Source organism: Nymphaea colorata, chromosome 3, assembly GCF_008831285.2.
Source record: "Nymphaea colorata isolate Beijing-Zhang1983 chromosome 3, ASM883128v2, whole genome shotgun sequence".
Taxonomy (NCBI): domain Eukaryota; kingdom Viridiplantae; phylum Streptophyta; class Magnoliopsida; order Nymphaeales; family Nymphaeaceae; genus Nymphaea; species Nymphaea colorata.
Genome location: NC_045140.1, coordinates 17003521 through 17017999, shown reverse-complemented (window position 1 = coordinate 17017999; position 14479 = coordinate 17003521). Strand labels below are relative to the sequence as shown.

At 37.1% G+C, this 14479-nt stretch overlaps 1 protein-coding gene across 4 annotated transcripts; it reads right to left on the bottom strand.

Moving 5' to 3' along the window:
• Positions 1-1554: 1554 nt before the first annotated feature.
• On the bottom strand, positions 1555-14018 carry LOC116250090 (uncharacterized). 4 transcript variants are annotated; one of them, XM_031623471.2, is made up of 17 exons: positions 13541-14018; positions 11404-12065; positions 9845-11269; positions 9143-9427; positions 8964-9029; positions 8663-8743; positions 8484-8521; positions 8289-8376; positions 8069-8203; positions 7123-7299; positions 6923-7002; positions 6758-6833; positions 6570-6671; positions 6151-6256; positions 4451-4538; positions 2098-2281; positions 1555-1798 (listed from the first exon to the last, which is right to left on the bottom strand). In XM_031623471.2, the coding sequence occupies exons 1-16, from the start codon at positions 13896-13898 to the stop codon at positions 2098-2100; spliced, it is 3951 nt and encodes a 1316-aa protein (XP_031479331.1). In that variant the 5' UTR covers positions 13899-14018; the 3' UTR covers positions 1555-1798. The 4 variants fall into 4 exon arrangements, with proteins under 4 accessions (XP_031479331.1, XP_049932628.1, XP_049932629.1 ...); XM_050076671.1 differs by having other exon boundaries at positions 9143-9424; XM_050076672.1 differs by having other exon boundaries at positions 11404-12072; positions 13541-13770.
• Positions 14019-14479: the final 461 nt, after the last annotated feature.

The window sequence follows — 14479 nt, the reverse complement described above, 5'->3', positions numbered from 1 at the left end:
GCACCTACACCTAAGTCCAACTACAAAATAGTTGTTGGTCAAATTCACCCGTACACACGAAGATATATATATATATATATATATATATATATATATAGAGAGAGAGAGAGAGAGAGAGAGAGAGAGAGAGAGAGAAATCATGAATCTTAGATTCTTAGGCATCCCCTCCCTTCCTCTCACCACATCGTATTCCACCTTCCTCATCTTTGGCTCAAGCCACAAGGCTACCTCTAGCATAAAGAGAGACCATGGCATGCCTGTCAAGCTCAACTCGATCCTCACAAGCGCAGATTTTTCATGTGGTTTGACCGATTCCTTTGTTTCAACTTTCAACATATACAAGTAAGGATTGAAATAGATCCAAAAAAAATTCGGGCAAGTAGAGAGTAAATACCTCCAAACTCTAGAACCCCATTCACATTTTCAACCTATAACTAACATGAGCCTTAAAACAAATTGCTTGGCAATAATAACGTATTGTTATTGTTTCATGAATCTAACCCCAAAATGAAACGTATTCATGGAACACTGTGTTACAACGTTTTAGGGCAGATTCATGCCACCGTAACATCTTGTTGTTATTGTCCAATGGCTCCTAAGCTTCCTTGATAACTCCCACACTTAGTGCCTCCATTTTATGCCTCATTTCATAGAAAACCTCAAATTATAACTCATCATATTCGATCCGTATCCAAGCTCCAGTTGATTTCATTTCTTTGGTTGATTGAATCAATGGCATACTAGATATCGTTTCTAGTCCATCTATTTCCATATTTTCTGTGCATGGAAAATTAAGAAATTATCATGAGAAAATAAAATCAAGATTTATTTTCTATATATACACACACACATTCACATATATCATAGCCACAATTATAGAGATATTTTCAAAAATATCATAATATTATAAAAAATGGAAAAAGAGAAAAACAGGAAAAAATTGCACCATCTTGAAAAAGACAATTTATTACAATTTATCACATTTTTTTCTTACTTTTTCATTTATTTTCTGTTTTCATTTTTTTTCAGCTCTTGTTTCGTTGTTTTATTTCCTCTTGTTTGAAGTACATAATATGACCTCCTAGATGCAATACAATTCTTATTACATTATCATTTTAACTCGCCTTTTTTATGTCTTTTTTATTAGTTTCTCATTTACTATATTTTTATTTAAAACTTGATTGTTATTGTTTTCTAAAATAACTTCAAGATTTTCCCCAAAAACAAGAAAAAAAAAATCCAAGAAAAACCTCGTTAATAAAAATTCAAGAAGGATACTTGTGGCTATGATATATATACATTGACATGCACTTTCTTCCCTCACTCTAGTGATGGTATGCATGTCTGAAGCCTTACCTTTTCAATATCAATTACTGTGATTCACTTACGTCTAATTTAGCTCAATACTTGCAACTCTTTTTTTCCCCTACCCTTCCTGTTCCCTTCAACTAGGCACCTCCATAAGTGCTGTTTAGTCCTTTTGATATAAACCAAAAAAATAAAAGGATTGAAAAGTTGACAAAGAAATTGAAACATGGGAAATTGCCACGACAGTTAAATTTTTTTTCATTATAGTTATCAACCCAGTAACAAGACGGTGCTTTCATTCATACCACGACGTTACATGATGAGAAGTCCCAACATATTTTATGATCAAAATAACTAATAGACAATTATAAAACCGAAGAAAATACATATAATGATCATGATACAAAATTAATTTTGCCATCCATCTTATCCTTTGTTGTCGAGTGAAATGTTACAAGTTTATAACAGCCCTTTTGGGAAACCGAATTACCTGTGAATGCAGGCACAGCATCCAAGCAGTTAATAATGTAAGGTAGATGAACCACATTGACCTAAAAAATGGAAAAGAAAAACAACGCCAAGGAGCAGACAGAAAGCTAGAGAACATTTAATTCTCAATGGAAGCCCAGATCCCCTTAAAACAGCAACGTTTCAGGTGAGATCTTAACCCGTGGACACTATTAGCAGACAAAACATATTACTGTGGCTAAGAAAGAAAACTACTACTTAGCACATGAATGGAAAGATGGTCAATGGAATCAGGATCACACCAACGCTACAATGACTCACCTAGCCATTTGATTTACCAAGCTGTTGGGAGACAACTCGGCATATCCTGCTGATCCTTGAATTACCAAATTTTAGTTTTTGAATTGCATGCATCATCTCTGAATAAATTAGAGATTCTGATCTTGGCACACCCGAACTTTGGATATGAAGCTTGGATGGGATGACATCAAAGGGATACACAGCGCTGTTCCATCATAAAAATTCTGTTAGTTGGAGTAGCTATACTAATGGCAACCTAAAAAGAGATGGTGCTTCACAAATCCGATATAAATATTGTGGCAGTAGATAATAGAGAAATAACATGGATTAGAAGCTGCCTCCATTAGCAACGCCAACTTGCACAAGCTGGCCAACATGCTATTTATTCTGTTGTGACAAAAATAAAATTTAACGTAATAAGTGCAAGAAAAATCAGAATGAAACATTTCTTTCAGGACTGTGATAGGACCTCCATGACACAGGTGCAGGGTTTCAGGTGCCAACTCTAAAAAAAGGAATCAATGCAGGGGTGAAACAAGGGCATATACATACCATAGCTACAAATATGAAATATCATTTTCAGGCTTTTATCGGTGAGGTTTTTCTCGGGTCAACAAAGTTGTTTTCATTTTTGGCAAAATCTCAGAGATTTTTTAAAAAACATAAAAAAAATGTTAGGTAAAAATACAATAAATGAGAAACTTGCATTGCATCTAGGAGGTCATATTAAATACCTAAAACAATGAAACGAAAGCTGAAAAAAATGAAAACAAACAATGAAATAAAAAATAAATGAAAAATAGCAATAATTGATTTTAACATTTTTTTACAAAATTATTTTCTTTTTTTTAATAATATTGCAGAACTTGTGTACACACACACACACACACAATATATATATATACATATTTCATGAATAAAGTAACTTTTTGTTAGCTATAAAATTGAGACTCTATGGGAATGTAATAAAATAAAAGTTCTGTCCAATGTCCTAGGCCATGCTGGAGATGGTGGCTAGGGAGCAAGGCAGTTCGAGTGACTCCGGCCACTCGCCCAGCCTTGGCAGATCCAACAGCAGAGGGAGGTTGTCCACGAGCCATTGCCATGGCAGAGGCAAAGCCAATGTTCTAGGCCATGCTGGAGATGGTGGCTAGGGAGCAAGGCCGTTCGAGTGACTCCGGCCACTCGCCCAGCCTTGGCAGATCCAGCCAAGCTAAATACAGCAGAGGGAGGTTGTCCCCTTGAACAGGGACATTTCTCCAAAGGCCATGCTGGAAGTGCTAATGCAGCCTCTCGGTTTTTCTTTTTCCAACACTGAAGAAGTTTCTACCTCTCAGCTTTCCTTTCCCCACTCCATGTAGTCACCGCCTATCTTCTTCCTTCTTAGCATGGTGAGCACCCCTCCTCCTCCTTCATCTTCCTTCAACTTGTATTTCCTCCTCCATCTTCCTGTTGTAGATGCTGTAATAGTCCTTCTGCTACTGTTCCCATCTTGCAGGAAGTAGGAGTGCAATTGTCCGACTAAGGGGGGGGGGGGGGGCAGAGAGAGAGAGAGGGCTCAAGTTTGCCCTAACCATAGCCATAAAATCCCCGAAAAATGTAGGAGTTATTCAAAAAAATAATAAAAAGAAAAATGTTAGGTAAAAGGACAATAAATGAGAAACTAATTAGAAAACATAAAAAAAATCTAATTAAAATGATAAAAATGACAAAGTAATAAACTTTGAATTGCGTCTAGGAAGTAATGTAAATACCCAAAATAAGAGGAAATGAAACAAAAGTTGAAAAAAAAAATAAAAACATGAAAAAATTGCAATAAAATTGTGTTAAAATCGCGATAAATTGATTTTTAACGTTTTCTAAATATCACGATTTTCCCTTTTTGTCGCTTTATTCATTTTTTTCATTAATGTCGCCATCTTTTAAAAAATATCATGATATTTTTCAAAATATCGCAATATTTATGGCTATGGCCCTAACTTCCTTTATGCATTTTTTAGAAAATGTTTACTACAGAAAATTGGACATTCGTGGTTTATGATTGAGTAGGAGGCCGATAACCGTGGATTTTTGTTTGCCACACGAATGCTACACCCAGGCCTTAGTCACAATGACTATTTTGGCAAGTTCACATGACTTAGGGGATAAGACACTAGCACAAGGAAAGAGCATAAATAACAGAAGATTCTCATGCCTTTCAGTAACCCTGCATTATTTAAACATGGAGGACAGATGGAAGATAAACTGACAAGAATCTGAAGAACATGGAGGTTAGACTTTGCATAGTAAACATGGCAGCTAAATCAGAGATTCTTTAGAATATAAAAAATCAAGTTATCAAGAGAAAGAGCAGAAAATATAAACTTCAATTTACCGTTTCAGCTCTGTCACATTAAGCACCACAGTAGCTTTCTGTTCCATGTTGTAATCAATAAAAAAAAGACAAAGTTCAAGTTTTCCAGCTGTAGAGAAATAAAGCGTTGGTTAGTTGTAACATTGGCAAACTCAAGTTCCTAAGAACAAACAATCTAGGAAAGCCCTTAAATTTTTTTATATAATTTGCCATAAAGAAAATAACAATTCACCCATTAAATTCAATAAGGTAAAAATGAGCTCTACAACCATCGAAATCAGATTTTTCTCCAAGTCTGGAAACATAAGTATGATTCTCGAGTCCTATGGAATGAATACTACCCACATTTTTAGAAATGTATTGACCAAAATTCGCAGCTTCATAAACAAACTTCAGAATATTTTTGAGGAGGGTATAGGTGCTTATCTTAACCATATGCCAACCCTTTTAGGCTAAGATGGCGTACTTCAACCTTAATATGAAAGAAAGAAATTAAAATTTAGGACCCTTTACAAGTCCTAATCTAGAGTTCCAGATAGTATAGTCTGCATCTATATTGTTAGGGTACTGATGTCATAGATCAGCAGCATGTGGCAACCGTCATAGTCAAAATGTTTCTGGTATTTCAAAAGTATTGAATCTTAAAATCTTTCTCTGGACAAATATCATGATAATTAATAATAATTTGACAATTTTATCATGAATTTTATGACAGTACCACAAAAGCATTGACATTTCATATTCTCCACACATGCATGATAACAAGTTCTTAAATAAAATATGGACAGGAGGCCGCGATATTTTCAGTCTCTAAAAGTTCCTTTCATATATATTTTAATATCTTTTACTTGTTTAGTGAGTCCATAAATGTGCTTTCTGTTGTCATGTGTAATATATATTATATGCATTTCTTACTCTTATTGTTCTAATGCTATTTAATAATTTTAACTCGAATTACTCCAATTTGTAGGTCAGCAAGGATGTAGTTGGAAACAGGAATTGCAATATTGATCTTCTACCTGTCCAATTGTAAAAAAGTAATGGTCATTATGAATTTTAAGAATAATTAATTGCTACACAATAAGTATGAAAAGCTGAGGCTCTAAAAGGTTTCCAGAACAACTTCACTGGAAATATCTTCCCAAAATTTCATAAGGTATTGCTACAGATCTTCAACAGCATTAGCCTAAAGATATGAAAAGGTTGGCTTTTGTTAATGAAAGAAAAAATTTGCTTGATAAGCAGAGTAACTATGTCATATTCAAACTGTCATGCTTACAGATGTTGTAAGGACATTTTCTGTCTTACCAATCTCAAATGGGTTAGTGATTTAGTTCCCTAAAGATGTTCGAAATTTGAAACTACTAGGAATAAAGTTTTTCTTGAATAGCAAAAATAAAATATCTGATACCATATGATTTTTCTCGAGTATAGGCAATAAATATAAGAGCACAGTTCAAATAAATTTCCAGTGTCTGATATTATTGGATTTGACATCACCATCCAGTAACATCATCCACAAGTTATGAAGGGGAATCATCCTGATTTTTTTTCTCTGATTGGAGTTTTATCCTTTATGTAACATGTTCAAGAGCGGACATGATCAATAACATGTGCCTCCAAAACTTGTGGTGTCTGCATCTTTGTATATAGAAAAGAAAGAAAAAAACATACAAAGATGGACACTTTTAGGAGAAAGAAGAGTTACACTAGGAATATACCAGCCGGACAATCAAAATTGGCACGCAGCAAATATGGAATATGCATCCTTGCCAACTGAACCTCCTCCAGCACATCAAGCAGATTACCCAAGAGATGGCCAGCAACCTGAAAGGAAAATAAGAATAGAATGTAACAGTTTCAGATATCCCTTATTTTAGCTTTCTGTGAAGCACAAAATGAACGTTTAATTTTTGTCCAAGTAAAAACGATACAAAAACTAGGAGATACCATGGGGTGAATAATGTGCAAGCTTCTGCTACATAAAAATGACCACGTTTGGAAAAATGAACCATTCCATTGCATCTACTATTCACATTCAAACATGCTTGACTTCCTAGATGCTAGAACAAGAACTTATCTGAATCCCTTAGCAAAATGACTGCAACCTTCTCATAGCAAAAGAAGTAGCATCAAATACCTGTGCCTCTTGTTGGACACATGTTGGACCCTGAAGAGTCCGAACATGGTCAACACCGAAAACGAAGCTGAAAGCCATGCATGCATTCATGCTCGGGAAGATCTGAACAACATGACAGGAAAAGGGAAGTTAAAAGAACATATTGTAGTAAAAAAGCATATGATCAGCAGAAAACAATATATACATACCATGTTGATGTCTGAGTTGTGAATGGAATACATGGCCTGTACACTGGATGATGCACCACTAAAGTCAATAGACAACCTGCAAGACTGATTGTTATAAGCTGCCAGCATAGGAAAAGGTGCTCCCCAAGACTCTAAATAGAATTAAAGATTGGACAAAAAACCAACCTTTGGCTAAGAAAACCTCCATACTTGAGAACTATGGTGTGTTTATCATGACTAGTATCTATGTTATCCAACTTCCATAGCTACAAAATTTCAGCCACCATGTGCTTCTGTTAGAAGCAACTATATAGTACATAATGCAAACACATGACAACTATACAGTATGTAATGCCAACACAATGGAAAAAAGGATCAGAATGGACCTGCAAATCTTGCTGGATCTGAGTGCAACAAATCTTCTTGTTGACATAATCATTTACTAACAAAAGGGTCTCGTCAGGGTCAGGAGAACCTTTTATCTTACAATGCTTATGAAGTGATTCCGCCAGATTCTTCATTTTTTGATCAAGGGCACTCAGTTCTTGCCTCAAGAACTTGACCTGATGAAATGTCATCTATAAAAATCATATATGCAAGACTGAAAAGAAGAAGAAACCAGGGAGTTTGTTCTTTTACAAAAGAATAAAGAGCCAATACAGTTCAACAGAAGGTGTTGACAAAAAAAGGAGCTGAGTAGCTGAAGCTCTAAGCAGTGTCAGCTTGAGCTTTTTGTGTGTTTGCTGAAATAAGCTCAAGGGTAATATAAGATCGATCAAAAAAACAAGTTCAAACCCAAGAAGGAACAACCATGTCAATTGATAGCAAGGCTCAGGCTTGTCAATATAAATGAGGTAACAAAAATATGAGCCTGACCGCAGTTCAAATGAGCAAGCATCTCATGAATATAACCTACATCAGGCTGCACTTCCACTAACATCAGCTATGAAACTTTCCATCACATATACTTTCTTATGACAATGATATCATAACTTCTCTGAAACATGATGTATGGTTCAAAAAAAAGGAATGCACTTAAATTATATAACAACAATATTATCTAACCTCTTCAATGTGTCAGTTCATCAAATAATGATTATGCACTTTCAGTACAGTAAATAAATAATAGATTACAATTAACAAAAGAAAAAAAAACTTGAAAATCAAGTTTATAAAACAAAGGAAGCAGAAAAAGATCACCAAAGGGTAACGAGAAGATAAGCACACCTATGACCTAACAGCATATTGCCAGAAGGGTGCACAATAAAATTTGTTACCACATAAGATAACTGAAGAGCCAAATTTTACGAAAAAGAAAGTTCTTGCAGTCACCTTATGGACTGAAGGAGACTGACCCTGAGATTCTTTAATCTGAGCATTTGGCACAAGTGCACTAGGATTCCTCAATGGATTCAGTTTCAGTCTGTGACATTCCTGAACACCCAATTGCAGCTGCTCTTTGTTTTTCTAGAACACACAGAGACAGACATCATCAAAATATAGGCCACATCAGAATTTAGGAAAAAAAGGAGCAGCTGACGAAGCAACTTACTTGTAACATATTGCTTTTCATCTGTGTAATCTGAAATTTTAAGTGTTCATAAACTAGCTCTAACCAAAGCAATCTTGCTTCCACAATCCTATTACAAGCAATAAAAGATGTTAATAATAATATGTGAGAATTGTCCCACTTCTGTATACAGTAAATAGAAGATGCATGACAAAGCTAGAAAACTTAGTCCGTCACCTTTGATGTTTAGAACTCTCCATTTGACCCTGCACTTTCTGAGAAAACAAACTCAAGCATTAGCAATAAAAAATGTTGCTGCAATAAGAAAGCTCCAAATGGTTACAATACTACATGTTAGAAGGGGAACTTATTAAACATGAACACATCTAGTGTGGAATAATATTATCATTATTCACCTGGGGCTGAAACTTAGAAGATAGCCTTCTGTACTTTATGACCTTCTGCAGTTCTTCCAGCATATCTTCCAGCTGATGAAGCTAAAGAGTGCATGAATTGTAGACAAAGCATAAGGACAAATATATTCTAGAAACCTTCCAAATGAAGGAACAAGCAACGAGAATAAAGAGAACAAGCACATTGCAACCTCTAAGATCACTCATTGACAAGCTAAAACAAATAATGTAATATAAAATATCTGAAAAGCAACTGTAATGATACAGAATACAAAAATTTATGGACAGTAAAGAGGAGGCATACATCTTTATATCTCATTCTCGAAATTGGAAATGACTGCATCCCAAATACGTCTGACAATGAAGAACCCTACAAAAAAGTTTTGTTCTTAATGGTTCCACAAAGCATTTTGTACTAAAGAAAAACAACACAAGTAACTATTACAGAAGAAAACAGAAGAGAAAGAATAGGTCACATCTTACACAATTCACGAGCCTTGTTGTAGTCCCATTACCCACTTTTCTTCTTCCCCTATTATAAGATGCATGATCCTCAGAAGAATGAGATAATTCCTTACTTTGATTGACCTGTCCAACTAGAACCCCTTCACTATTTGTTTTCTTGTAAGATGTCTCTGCATTAAGAACCTCAACTTTTTTTCTTTTTCTTCCAGTGCCATCAAACTCATGCAAGGAACTCATTGTATTTACAGATGGAATGCTGTCACCATGCAAATCATCAACCTGCAATTGCGAGACAGAGCTCTGCTGCACAGCAGTAAAATTAGAAGTTAACTATGTGATAGGCAGGTATATGTAGACCTATTCCACAGAAAAAGGGGAAAAAATATCAAAAGGGAAGATATGAAAGTGGGGGTTAGCAAAAATGCCACCTCAATCAGTATGCCAGGTGATACAAAAAAGCAGTTTTCTGGTTAATGGAAAATGATTTCCTTGTTTTGAGTTTGACCACCTAGCTGCCAGTGCCTAGGCACCCCAGATGAGACCCTGGTGCACTTTTAGCTACAAAGATTGTGCACTAACCTAAGATCATTTTGGAGACAAATATGAACAACTATTGAGTCACTGACAATATTTGGATAAGGTTGGCACAGCTACAATGAACTTAACTAGTGAACAACCAAAAAGGCAAAAAATCATTCTTCCTATACAGCAATAAATTACCTTCCTGGATAGAGTTGGCAATGCGATCCTCTTCCGCGATTCAGGAGTAGTACAAGGTGACTGCCTTCTCACATTTAGGGCTTTCAAATTGGACAAATTTGGCTCTGCAACAAAGGTAGAAACCATATCTTCATCTCTGAGGGAGAGATCATGACAGGAGGACCCATGACTTGATGGGATGGTTTGGCAGTGACCAACATCAACTGCACATTTCTGTTCCTCAGAAAAATCAAAGAGTCGGGTGACTTTGCCTAATCCATCTTTTGACATATCTAGATTACTATGCCCATCCGAAACCCTTAAAGATGTGCTCGAATTTCCAAGTGATGACAATTGCTGCATATATCTTGGTGCCTCACTTGGGCATGATACTGGAGTGGTAGCCATATTCTGATCAGTGTTAATCAGAGAATTCTTTTTTATAAACTGTCCAGATAGAGATTCCAGTTTTTCCTCTAACAGTTCAGGACAATTGCTTCCAGGCCTATCCTGGAGTTGCTTGTTTTCAGGTTCTAATTCCATTGGATAACTCTCTGTGCTAGTATTAGAAGGATCTATGTTATTTGGTAAAGAGCCTTCATTAAGTTCCTTCTGTACAACTTTTATAGGATGGTCAGGGCCTGAAAAAGTCAATTCAGGTGTTGAGTGATTAGGTCCATACTTTCTGTATGATGAAGTCAACATTGGATATGGGGTGGTAACTTTCTTTCCTTCTGTAAGTTTAAGTCTATCATCAGTATGCTCTCTTGTAGCCTTATCCAAAAATGGGGTTGAAATTTCTATATTGCATGATGGACTGAAAGTGTTGCTTAGAAGAAAATGCTTTCCAGAGCCAAATAAGGATGACATTCGCGACAATGGAGTTTCACTCTCCCAGTTAAGTTTAGGGCTAGAAATTGGTGAACGCATTCCACTGTCAGGAGAATGGATCACTCTTGTAAGTCTAAGGAAATTATCTTCTGGTTCATCCAAGGTCTGATGGTCAACAAAGTTCCTGGGCATTTGATGGGAGTGCTCTGTCTTGGAAGCCAGTGATGATGCCGATTTTCCAGAGGAAAGAACTGCCTCATCTTCCTGTTCTGGGAAAATAATTTTCTTCCTGCCAGAGGACAAATCAGCAGTAGCCATGCTAGCACTTCCACTATATTCTGATTTCAAATTTTCATCATTAACCAATGAATGTAAATACCCTTTTCTATTTGTAGACTGGAAGGGCAAAACATGTGAGATGGGACTTGGCGAGGATAACTGAGAAGAAATCTTGCCCCTTGCAGCCACTAAGTCTTCATGTTCGTTTCTCTGCAATTCCTGATCCATCAAACCCATGACATCTAGGCAAACACCACTATTAACATCAGATGACTTCTTACGTGATTGATTTGCTTCAGCCACAACTCCTACAGTGTCAATATGATTGCCAGAATTCTGCAACAGAGATATTAAATATTTTAATCTATCGAAAGTACATAATCTGCAATCCACTTGAATCAATTTCTTAGTAAGAAAATATGAAACTGAATTTAGGAATAATGATAAGCTATATGGCAGATCCTCTTCACCTCAGGAGCAGTATTTATTTGAGGCAGTGTTTCAAAAGAAGGACCCCCTGTACCAAGTGATTTTACGATAGGTGTATGCATAAACGGGTTGTTATGGTCTATGTGGTGAAGCTTGCTCCCATCAACTTCTTGTGATCTACTAGAAATGCTTTTAACTTTTTCACTGTCATCTGTATATTTGGGGTCAGCTTTGATGCTTGAATCCACAGAACCATTTAGTTGATTATTCCCTTCCGGAAGTTGGCATGGACTGGTTGGAAAATACTTGTAATAATCAACAAGCAATGCATTTGATCTGGGTGAAAACCTTGTATAGTCATACTTCTTTGGTTCATCCACCACCAGACTCATCTCGTTACAAATAGTGTCTGCATCAAGGTTGGGACTGGTGCTAGAGGGATTATTTTCCACCTTCTTGTCATTGGTAAGCACCATTCTATTACCTGAAGTAATAAAGGATGAATCTTCAGTAGGTGTTTTCTCACAGTCACTTGTGAGACAAAATCCAGATGAGGTCTTTGTGATTTCCCGAGAGTGCAAAAGCTTCGCAAATTGCATAGAGAATGCTGTTGAGTCTAGAGTAATATCATCAGCAGCTGGTGAATCAAGCAATGCCCTAGATCTGATGAAACTTGTTGAAACTGGTCCAAAGAACTTATCCTCTGCATACTTAACAAGTGCCAAAATGAGAAGAAACCAATAAGAATGTGCTTAGAAACTGATATAAAATGTAAATAGATATATATGAAGACACACATCAGTAACATACATTGATAAGGTTTTGGTACTGAATGCAGAGACAAAGATAGATACGTGCATGCAGAAGAGAACAGCTAAAAGCAAACAAAGCCAAAATGCGCACATGCCATGGACGCACCATTTCTTCTATGCATGTAGATTTATGTTTACCAGACGAGTTACATTGATTACAGTTAGCATTAGTTGTTCTTGTTATGGTTCAACTCTTCCTGTACTCGGCCAAGTACCATTGAGGTGACAAATAGTCATGCAAGTGCCACAATCATCCCAATTCATTGCTGAGTATTGTCACAAATAACGTCTTGAAGTTTTAAACGGTGACTTTTTTCTCAGGTATAATACGGCGAGCTTGAAAAAAGGGGAAAAATAAGGGGAAAATATGGTAAATTTTTAAACATTTTAAAAAACTAAAAATGAGGAAAAAATAAAGTCTGTGAGAAACTAATAACACAAACATCACAAGATAAAAGATTTGCAACAAATAAAAATTAGAAAATGAAAAAAAAACTGTTTGACGTTAAAAAAGCTGAAAAAATGCGTTCAAAACAGTTTTTTTCGTTTTTAACGTTCTTTTCGAAAAGACGCATTTTTTACAATTTTAAATTAATTTATCACGTTTTTTTAGAGTTTTTTTTTGAAAAAAGGCATTTTCTGTGACTATTACTTGGTGCAAAGGTATAATTCATTTTTAGCATCTGCAATCTCACACAAGTCAATGCTACATATAGATTGAGACAGACAGACAGACACAGAAAATTATATGCTTGGACACACATATAGGCACACAGAGCTCGTGTAGTTGCATGTCTCAAAGTTCAAAAACTACAATGTTTGAAGTCTGATGCTTGAGCGATTCTAGAGAAAAGTATGCAATCTGTGAAGATGAAAGAAGGTAGGAGACCCTTGATCACACTTAGCTTGATCTAAGAATCATCTATTGATCCGTTATCCTGACACCCAAAATTCCATTAAGGTATAACAAAGGACTAAAATTAATTGCAACGAAGAGAAGCAAAAATAGTTGATATATTGTCAGTCTTCTCATTTTTTCTTATCTTTGGTGCCACAAAACCTTGAACTGATGTAAACAACGTTCAAGAACTGACCCTTCTCTCTCAGCCATCATCTGAATCATCTTAAGATATTTTAGCGTTTACGAAGTTACAAAATTTGACTATATCCTCACGTGAAAACGATAATTGACTACGTTTTTTGGCCAAATTTCAATAAAAGGTTCTGTTCTCTACTACACTGACAAGCATTCTTTCATTTTAGGCATTATAATCGAAATGTTACGTTAAACTGGTAAAACGCATCAATCTAAGGGGTGAAGAAAACCAACCAGAATCGCCCAAATGCCATTTTATCCCGGTCTTACCCTCATTAGACGTCGCCGATCCGTTTGCACTTCCAGGAGACTGCATTTCAAGCACAAATCGCTCGATATCCTCAGCATCGCAGTTTCCATTAGCTTCCCTGGAGTCATCGTCGTCTCCACCCGCCTCTTTCTCCGTCGACGCTTTGCCAGCCTGGGGGACCTGCTTCAATCCCTCAGGGTTATCCGAATTAGGCTTAGGATCTGGCGGCGTCTCGAAGTCCTCGTCGCGATCGAACACATGGACGGAGGTCGTGTCGGCGAAGCTCACCCGCCTCGATCTCTTTTTGTGGAGGAAGCTCGTCTCCTCCTCCGCCTCGGTAGTGCAGAGCACCTCTCCTTCAGGCCCAGGATTCTCCATGGCCGCATCCAGAGTCTCCCTGGGAGCTTCTGGAAACGGCAATCGCCAGAAGGAGAGACGAGGATCGCGTTCCTGAGAGGAACGAGGGTTTCCTCTCGTACAGGAAGAATGGAAAGGGAGGGGAGGAAGGGGGAGTTTTGTGCGGGAAAAGCCGGAGCGAAGATGAATTTTGAAATAAACACCATCGAAAAGACCATAGTTCAACGATATATTGCGCGATTGCCATCCCAAGACTCCGTCCAATGAGGGATAAGCGGTTTGGATTGAGACCCGATATCCTAGCGAACTCGAATGGCCAATGTTGGATCCGAACCAATGATCCAATTTAGGCTCGTTACTTAGGCGATATCCGAATCCGATCGTTAATATTGCTCTGGGCTGTAGTACCGTGATGCTAAATTTGGATGAATAAGGAGAAGACCCTGATCAAGATTGCCGGCCCGGTGGCCAGGCACTACTTGGATCGGAGGCCAGTCTGGATTCGGTTCGTTCCGAGCCCACGCGGGGTGGGTTCGTGGAGCCCGGGCGGGAAGCCTAGGCGCCCTCCCGGGTCTTCATAAATTCAGGGCTTAAAGGCGCAA